Raw genomic sequence first — 9952 nt, forward strand, 5'->3', positions numbered from 1 at the left:
TGCCATAAAGCCCAAGGGACCGCCCTGGCCGAGGCTGACATCAGGCCTAAAACCATCATGGCGGTCTGGATGGTCACCCGCCGAGTTCTGAGGCCGCCTCTATCTTTAGTTTCCTTGGGCTGGAAAGATAGATCTGCATGTTCTGGGAATCCGGAATGAACCCGAGAAATTTCTTTGGGGTGGCTGGCACTATCTCGGACTTCTCCCAGTTGATCACCCATCCTAACTTCTGCAGGAAAGATATGGCGATCTGAAAATGCTGAAGAAGCACTGAAGTAGACTTAGCTTTTATGAGCCAGTCATCCAAGTAAGGAACCACGAAAAGGCCTTCTAATCACAGAGCGGCGGCAACGGGGTCGACCGTCTTGGTAAAGACGTATGGGGCTGATAATATGCCGAAAGGGAGGGCGGTGAACCGAAAGTGCTCTCTGTGGCCAGATCTGCGGCTGGCAATTCTCAAATATCTTCTGTGTGGAAGGAAGATAGGCATGTGTAGGTAAGGGTCCTTGGGATCCAGGGTTGCCATCATCTCGTCTTGTTACATGAAGGATGTCACGGAGTCTATAGTTTCCATCCGGAAGGGTTTTCTTTATAGGAACTGGTTGAGAAATCTCGTCTATTATCATCCTCCAGTCCCCGGATGGTTTGGGGACTAGGAAAACAGGGGAATAGACTCCGTGCCCTACTTCTTGAGGAGGGACCTTCTCCAAGGCCCCCTTTTGACCTGTCTTCCAGGACCGCCGCCTCTAGGATGCTCTGCTGGGCAGCAGGAAGGACCCTTGATGAAATAATTCCACACGGTGGCAAAGTGGGCCAGACGGCCACCCACGATGTTCGGCCACAAAGAGCGGCGTACCCTTAAAAGGTCGGCTTCCTTTTTGGCTCCTCCCTGGCGTGCCCCCGGCCTGAACCTCTGGACCGGAACCTGGACCGCCTTTGAGGTTGGGCTCTGGGAGAGGCCCCGTGACCCCTCACCGGAGGAGGTCTTCTACTCCTGGAGGCTTGCGGCAGAGATCTGCCTTTATCCTCAGCCAGACCCCCCATAAGGTCATCCAACCCGCCCCCGAAAACCTTACCAGGTTGGAAGGGTAAGCTGCAGAGTGCCTGTTTGGACGGCAAATCCGCTCTCCAAGGGCATAGCCACAATGGTCTCCTTGCGGCCGTAGTCTGAGCCATCGTTTTGGCAGATAACCATAACTGCTGTCTTGAGGATTCCCCCAGGAAGTCAGCTGCCAGATGAACAGGAGCCATCGACGCCAGGATCTCATCTCTACCGATGCCAGCATCTATGTCATGTTCCAGCTGCGCCAGACGGGGACGGAGAAAATCCGAACCTCAGTGGAGGATATTGCTACCGCCAACTGCGCAGATGCGGCTTTTAAAGGTGGAATCTATTCTCCTGTCCAGGAGATCTTGCAGATTGGACCCATCCCCAGGGGAACTATGGTCCGGCGGGATAACTTCACCACCGCGAGGTCCACCTTAGGAGGAGGACCCCCGCGGTCAAGCTGGGCCGAGTCCACAGGGTACAGATTTTTGAACACTCTGGAGGCGACATGAGCCTTTTCCAGGACTTCCACTTTTGCTCCATAACGCCAGATAGGGCTGCGTCTACATGGAAGGCCCTCTGCCCCCCAGAGGTAGACGCGGAGGCTTCCCCCATACCATCCTGGTCCCTTGACCGGATGGCCTTCAGTAATGTAGACGTTTTGTCCCATTGAAAAATGGGTTTGCTGGCAATACTCGACTGCACCTCAGAGGGGCAGGAGTCATCCTCGACCTGCAGTCTTTCCAGGGAGGGAAGGGAAGCAGAGCGCCACTCAGTGCGCTGCTTCTTAGAGAGCTGGGTAATGGAGGTACGAATGTCCTTTAACGACTCATCCTAAAAGAAAGGAGGAGGAGCTTACCAGAAGTGAGGAAACCACTTTTCCACTTGTATTCTGTGCCGTACTCACCATATACTCCTTTACCCACACCACTATGTCTCTAGGGGAGTGTTCCTCAGTAGGGGGGCCTCTGCCAGGGAGGACCATACCACCTACACCCCTGTACACACTAACCAACAGGTAAAGGGATGTCACAGTCCCGACAGGAAAAATGTTTCCTCTTAGCGGAGGATTTCCTTCTCTTCTGGGACCCAGGGGGGTGGTGGAGGAAGACATGGTGGAAAAAGGGTAGCAACTGCTACACTCACCTAAGCAAAATTACTGGGTAAGAGGAGTACAACCATAAGATAATAAGAGATTTCTCACCAGGCGTAGGTGATAATGCCCGAACTGCCCACTGGCGGCACAATACACGACGATGCAAGTTGTACTCTGCTGGACCGTAGTCAAAGACTAGGAGCCCCACTAGGGGATCTAGGAAGGCAGGGATACAAAGCACTGCACTACCTTTTAATGTGCCGCCTTTTTTTTTTTTTTTTTTCCGGAGGGGCGGGGCCACCTGGGAGTCCGCCCTTAACCCGACCCCCCCCCCCCCCTTAAATCTCATACAGCCATCCAAAAGAGGGGGGGGAGGGGAGAGGAGGCCCCTGCCTCCCTATATTCTCCCAAAACCCCTTTGCCAAGGGGACCATAATTTGATTCAAACGGTCGCTGCCGCGACTGGAAGTGCGGTCGCACCGGAAGTGTGCGGCCGTGAAATCCATCTTCCCAACACAGAGGACCCTGACTAGGGTTCCGCCTCGCAGCCGTCCACACGCCGGAGCCAGATACCCGCTGGGGAAGCACCGGACCGCGCGCTCCCCGGCCGAAGATGCCGGCATGCTGCAGGAGGTAAGTGAAGGGAGGGGGGAGGACAGGAGGGAGGGTAGAAAGCTTTGCTAATCCCCTCTGCTTCCTCTAGACCAGGGGTAGGGAACGTATGGCTCTCCAGCTGTTGCAAAACTACAACTCCCAGCATGCATACTTGCTCTGCTGTTCTGGGAACTCCCATGGAAGTGAATGGAGCATGCTGGGAGTTGTAGTTTCACAGCAGCTGGAGAGCCAAAGGTTCCCTATCCCTGCTCTAGACCATGGAAGCAGGAGGAGACAAGAACAGGACCCAGGAACCAGGTAGACTTACCTTAGCCCTGAGCCCTATAGGAGGACACCAAGTCCTCCCCACCTGTCCACACACAGGACAGAAAAAAACACGCAGGGGGAGGGGTGTGGTGCCCTCTTATAGGGACCAGCAAGGTGATTAAAACTTGGCTAATTAAAAATTCCGCCTGTCCTACCAGCACACAGGGGCAGAAAATACCCCATATTGTGCCGCTGGTGGGACGCAAGGGAATATATACTTGTAGGTCTCTGCTTTAAGAGATAAGATAAGATAATCCTTTAATAGTCCCACATTGGGGAAATTTCAGCATGTTACAGCAGAATAGTAATACAGATACAGGATAATACACAGTAATATTACAGACGTAAACACACATAAGCTGAGAATAGAAGATATACTAGGATTCCATAGCAGCTAAGGAAAAACGGAAGAGAAAGAGGAAGACCTCATGGTCATCGTCATAATCATTAGTTCTCTGTGCGGAGTGATCTTCGCTTGGTCTGATGTAGATTATACAGCCTGGTCGCGGTTGGAAGGAAGGACCTGCGATAGCACTCCTTCTCACACTTGGGGTGAAGCAGACGGTCACTTACAGTGCTGCCAAGTCCCATCAGGGTCCCATACATGGGGTGGGATTTGTTCTCCCGCATGGAGGTCACCACAGACAGTATCCTACTGTCACCCACCACCTGTACTGGGTCCTAAGGGCTCCCCAGGACAGAGCTGGCCCTCCTGATCAGCCTGTCAAGTCTATTTCTGTCCCTGGTTGATATACTGCTCCCCCAGCAGGCCACACCGAAAAAGATGGCTGAGGCAACCACAGAGTTGAAGAAGGCCCTAAGAAGTGTCCCCTGGACTCCGAAGGCCCTCAGCCTCCTGAGCAGGTAGAGTCTGCTGTGGCCCTTTCTGTGCAGCGCCTCCAGGTGATCAGCCCAGTCTAGTTTATTATTGAGGAGCACGCCCAGATACTTATAGGTCCTGACTATCTCAATACATGTCCCTTGGATCTCCACTGGGGTCGGAGCACCTCTCCGTTTACTAAAGTCCACCACCATCTCCTTGGTCTTCCCAGCATTAAATTTATTTGAATTGCTTGACTATGAGCCATTTTTATTTTAGACGGTTTCTGAAGTCTCCCCATTTTGATGGCTGGTATCGTCATAAGCAGAAAGAGATGAGAGAAAGACTTGAAACCGCACATTTAAAAGTCATCTGTGAAGCAGTAAGTGTTTTTGAAAACATTTAAGCATATGTTGGAATTCTAGAAATCCCAAATTTCCACAAAAAGTGCATTAATGTAATCTATAATAACCTTTGTGACTAGTCAGTAGATGATTGTTTACATATTTTGACCAAAAGATATTGAACCACAAAAATACCCTTTCACACTGAATATGAAATCCAAACACAGACTATAGTTAGACAAGCTTACACTTTTCAATACATCATCATGTTTAAATGCAGATTTTAAAACGTAAGCATTTCTATTAGCAAGTCTTTAACTGTAATTTAAAGTGTACCCCTAGTAAAAAATAAAATTTTTGTGTTGCAGACCTCTACGTCTTTCTAGTTTACTAACAGAAACTTGTTATCTTTGCCTGCCTTCTTCAACTTTACTAGTTTTGATTTTTCTTGCGCTCCTCCCCCCTTAATGAATCAGTACCAAGGCTTTATTAGCTAGCAAGTTCCTTCAACAGTGATACAAATTGCATTTCCCCTTTTTGAGCTAAATGTTCAAGTTTTTTGGTTATAACTATGTGTTGAGTTTGAATCCAGCCACGGACAACATCCGCATAGAGTTTCCTCCCATACTCCAAAAACATAAATATAGGGAATTTAGATTGAGTGCTGATGACAATCACATAGATCACCATACGTGGAATATTAAGTCAGTGTATGCATTTCTATTCCATTGATAGTTAATTGCCCTGCAGGATTCAAAGAAGCCAATAATTCACTAATAAAATGGTCAGTAGGAAAACCGCAGTCACTACTGTCTACCTCATGTACCTTAATATTGGAGTAAATGAAAACATTAATATAAGGGAGTGCCTATTTAAATACTATGAGAGAATCTGGAATGTATACACATATACTCTAAGGTTTTAGAAGTGATTTGCTGTAAATACACTTATTATTAACAAAAGGTATAACGTGATACCGCTAAGGGGTAAGCTAAAAACATATGACATGCAAGCAACTGATATACTTGCTTTATGTGTTTACTACAGAATATAACAGCATGGATAAAGAACAAATCAGAGGTGGAGATTGTGGATCTGGTGCTGAAACTGAGAGATAAATTGGTATTCTATCTTAATTCTATAAATTAGTTAATGTAAGCCTTCACATCACAGTCTTTAAAGTGTAACTGGTGTCTTGCTTTATTTTTTTTTTGTTATCGTATATAACATTTTTGTAATATACTTTATTAACTTATTCTTTTAGCAGAAAACAATTTCTAAACACTCTGTTTAAAGAGGACCTTTCATGGCCCATGCAGTTTTATTTAGGTTTTATATACCGCTAGAAAACCGGCAATACACTAAATTCAGCACACTATCGGGTTTCATGTTATGTGACCTGGGGTTGGAGATCTCGGTGCCCACTGTCAAAAGGGTGTTCCTGACAGTCTAGCTGAGCTGTGAGGAACACCCCTCCCCCCCCCGACATCATGATGGATCATGAAGAGGAATCAGAAGTAGATGTGTACCTCAAATTCCTTTTCATTTTCTGCTGTGTGAATTTAGCCTAGGTGTGCCTGTTTGGCATGAGAGAATTCCTGATCTTTAGAACTGCTCAGTGTACAACTAGCTACAGTTAGGGCCAGAAATATTTGGACAGTGACACAAGTTTTGTTATTTTAGCTGTTTACTAATCATAGCTCTGTAATGCATAGCCTCCTCTTTTTCAAGGGACCAAAAGTAATTGGACAATGGACTCTAAGGGCTGCAATTAACTCTGAAGGCGTCTCCCTCGTAAACCTGTAATCAATGAAGTAGTTAAAAGGTCTGGGGTTGATTCCAGGTGTGTGGTTTTGCATTTGTAAGCTGTTGCTGTGACCAGACAACATGCGTTCAAAGGAACTCTCAATTGAGGTGAAGCAGAACATCCTGAGGCTGAAAAAAAAGAAAAAATCCATCAGAGAGATAGCAGACATGCTTGGAGTAGCAAAATCAACAGTCGGGTACATTCTAAGAAAAAAGGAATTGACTGGTGAGCTTGGGAACTCAAAAAGGCCTGGGCGTCCACGGATGACAACAGTGGTGAATGATCGCCGCATACTTTCTTTGGTCAAGAAGAACCCGTTCACAACATCAACTGAAGTCCAGAACACTCTCAGTGAAGTAGGTGTATCTGTCTCTAAGTCAACAGTAAAGAGAAGAATCCATGAAAGTAAATACAAAGGGTTCACATCTAGATGCAAACCATTCATCAATTCCAAAAATAGACAGGCCAGAGATAAATTTGCTGAAAAACACCTCAAGAAGCCAGCTCAGTTCTGGAAAAGTATTCTATGGACATATGAGACAAAGATCAACCTGTACCAGAATGATGGGAAGAAAAAAGTTTGGAGAAGAAAGGGAACGGCACATGATCCAAGGCACACCAAATCCTCTGTAAAACATGGTGGAGGCAACATGATGGCATGAGCATGCATGGCTTTCAATTGCACTGGGTCACTTGTGTTTATTGATGACATAACAGCAGACAAGAGTTGCCGGATGAATTCTGAAGTGTACCGGGATATACTTTCAGCCCAGATTCAGCCAAATGCTGCCAAGTTGATCGGACGGCGCTTCATAGTACAGATGGACAATGACCCCAAGCATACAGCCAAAGCTACCCAGGAGTTCATGAGTGCAAAAAAGTGGAACATTCTGCAATGGCCAAGTCAATCACCAGATCTTAACCCAATTGAGCATGCATTTCACTTGCTCAAATCCAGACTTAAGGCGGAAAGACCCACAAACAAGCAAGACCTGAAGGCTGCGGCTGTAAAGGCCTGGCAAAGCATTAAGAAGGAGGAAACCCAGCGTTTGGTGATGTCCATGGGTTCCAGACTTAAGGCAGTGATTGCCTCCAAAGGATTCGCAACATAATATTGAAAAAAAAAATATTTTGTTTGGGTTATGTTTATTTGTCTAATTACTTTTGAGCTCCTAAAATGTGGAGTGTTTGTAAAGAAATGTGTACAATTCCTACATTTTCTATCAGATATTTTTGTTCAACCCTTCAAATTAAACGTTACAATCTGCACTTGAATTCTGTTGTAGAGGTTTCATTTCAAAACCAATGTGGTGGCATGCAGAGCCCAACTCGCGAAAATTGTGTCACTGTCCAAATATTTCTGGCCCTAACTGTATGTGTATATGTATCTTAGAATGAAAATAGTCTAAAGAGGAATAGTGTCTTAATTTCCTACCAAATATTTTGGCATTCCTTTTATTCAACTTAAAGCCAAACCATAGAATTGAAGCAGCACTGTGAAAGCAAAAATTTTAATGTTTTTTCATGCCGCTGGAGATCAGACTCAAATCTTCCACATGAATACAAGATAACAAGGGTGAAGCATCAGTCATGTAGTAAATTATCACTTCTTCATCTTTCTTTTCTTATTCCAGTTATGGTTCAAGAGACCACTCAATAAAATAAAAATGTGTGACTTATATGATAATGGTAATGTGCCTAATTTTTGGCATATTACCATATGTACACACACATGTATTGTATCAGATGCTTGTATTATATAAGCGGAAATACAGCTTTTTACTATGATACACTTATTGAAAAAAGGAAATCCATATGATACCTTAACAGAGTTAGGGCGGGTTCACACCTGCGCCCGGTCTCCACTTTGCAGGTTTTTGTCTTCTACCCAATAAACTGGACAGGAGACGGAAATCAGCAGTCAGTTTTCAAACCCATTCATTTGAATGGGTTTGCAAAGTGTCCGCCCGTGAGCATCCTCTGCCTCTCCGTAGCGAAACCGTTTTTTTTTAAGCGAACACAGTCGTATCTGTGTAATCTGAGACAGCGCAAGATTGCAACATCATAATCATTTTAACCCCTGCTTGTATCTAGGGGTAATTAGTGGTGTTGCAGGGACAGTGGAGGTAATCATTTCAATGAATAGCTCCCAATACACATGGGCATATCTCTAATCTATCTGCCCCTGAACACCAGTAGTATTTAGGTTTGGAATGATTTTAGAATCCAATTTTATAAAACTTATATTAAAAGTTATGTTTTAATGTATTACTCCTTCAGTGACCAAAAGATTGCAACATCGTTGTGCCGTCCATTTTTCACAGATCCAATACATTAAAAAAGTATGATAATTTAGTTAAAATATTAATATTGATGGGTACAGTGACACAGATTAAACTGCTCCACAGGATATGCCATAAATGTCTGATAGATGTGGGTACCGCTCCCCTGACTCTTTTTCACCATGACCTTACTGACCAGACTGTATTGCTGGTTGGGCTTACGGAAACAGTGTAGCTCTCTGAGCTATGTGGGTTTGTGCAACTCCCGTAAAAGCAAATGATAGTCACGGAAACAGTGTAGTACATGCTTTCCATACCTCCCATTCCCTTCTAAGAGTAATACCTGGGAGATGGAACCTAATTCCTAAGAGACCCAAATCTATCAGTACATGTCTTTGTTAGAAACTTCAGTTAAAATATAATGTGACTGTATGCTGGAAAAATCTCCACATGCTGAGCAACATTTCAATAAGGTATATAAAATATTAAATCTAATAGTAGGTTGGAATATATCACAGTAAAGGTTGCTGTATTATTCATTTTAACACTGTGTGTGGTAGGCCAAGTGTAATACTTTGAGTAACTGAAGAACTGATTCACATAAAAAATCCAATACTTTATTCAGATAAATAATCTAACATAGTAAGGCGTTTTGGGAGTCAGCTTTGCATTTTCTAAAGCTAATGTGAATACAGTAAAAGGAATGAAACGTAAAAAGCTCGAACAACCTTTTAGTAACTGTGTGCTTGTGTTTATGGTCTTTGTTTCCAGGTTCGGGCTCACAGACAACACCTTCCTGTCAGCCCTGCATCACTGAACAGACTAAAACTTCATATTGATGAGGTTATTGGCTCCCTTCCTGAAGACCTGCAGAGCATTTTGCATCCCCACTGAATCCCATACATAATATGCTGGCTATAAGTGTACAACATATATCAGTATTGTGATATCCCTATACATCTTTCTGCTCCATTACAACGATAGATCATCTTGCACCAGGACAGAAACCAGAAAGGTTATTTGTGCTCTTTCTTTTCTTCAAGTAATCTGCACAGTATACTATTATGAAAGCAGCAGTTTAATATTCCTTGGAACAATATAGTATAGCACACAGAACATATTGCTGGGAATTATAAGGGTTTTCAATGAAATGACAAGCACAACATAACTGATATGGGGAATATCAATAAACATGTCAATATCAATAAACCGATTCTTTCATGAAAACACCACTTCATAGGCAGCCTGCAAAAGTCTCAATAATCTTTGCACCACATTCAGTAAAATTTGCCCATTGTGTAGTAGCCATGAATGATTCAGTAACTCGGTCCCATTCCCAGCCACTACACAAGGGGGAATATTTATCAGGACTGGTGTTTCTAACTCCAGTCTTGTTCTCCTCTGTGCTAGAGTGAGAGGTACCTAATTTATTAAGAGACACATTCCTCCTATTAAATAAGGAGCAGCTCTGGCCTTCCATATGCCACAATGTCTAATCTGTACACGCTACTTTTCAGAACAATGGCACCTGGGACACAAATCAGCAAAAAGTTGCAAATCTTGGTTCAGAATCAGCCATGTGCCAAAAATTGCTATTTTTGGTACGTTTTGGAGTTTTAATAAATTCTCCTTAA

At 44.2% G+C, this 9952-nt stretch overlaps 1 protein-coding gene across 2 annotated transcripts in view; it reads left to right on the top strand.

Moving 5' to 3' along the window:
* The window catches only part of DENND6B (DENN domain containing 6B), a 37026-nt gene extending 27524 nt beyond the window's left edge, over nucleotides 1-9502 (top strand). For both annotated transcript variants that reach the window (XM_075273831.1, XM_075273832.1), the window contains 3 exons: nucleotides 4165-4267; nucleotides 5277-5351; nucleotides 9090-9502. In XM_075273831.1, coding sequence (XP_075129932.1) covers nucleotides 4165-4267; nucleotides 5277-5351; nucleotides 9090-9212 — 301 coding nt within the window. In that variant the 3' untranslated portion in view covers nucleotides 9213-9502. The remainder of the gene's footprint in view (nucleotides 1-4164; nucleotides 4268-5276; nucleotides 5352-9089) is intronic.
* The last annotated feature ends 450 nt before the right edge of the window (nucleotides 9503-9952 follow it).

The sequence above is a fragment of the Leptodactylus fuscus genome, chromosome 5, assembly GCF_031893055.1.
Source record: "Leptodactylus fuscus isolate aLepFus1 chromosome 5, aLepFus1.hap2, whole genome shotgun sequence".
Taxonomy (NCBI): domain Eukaryota; kingdom Metazoa; phylum Chordata; class Amphibia; order Anura; family Leptodactylidae; genus Leptodactylus; species Leptodactylus fuscus.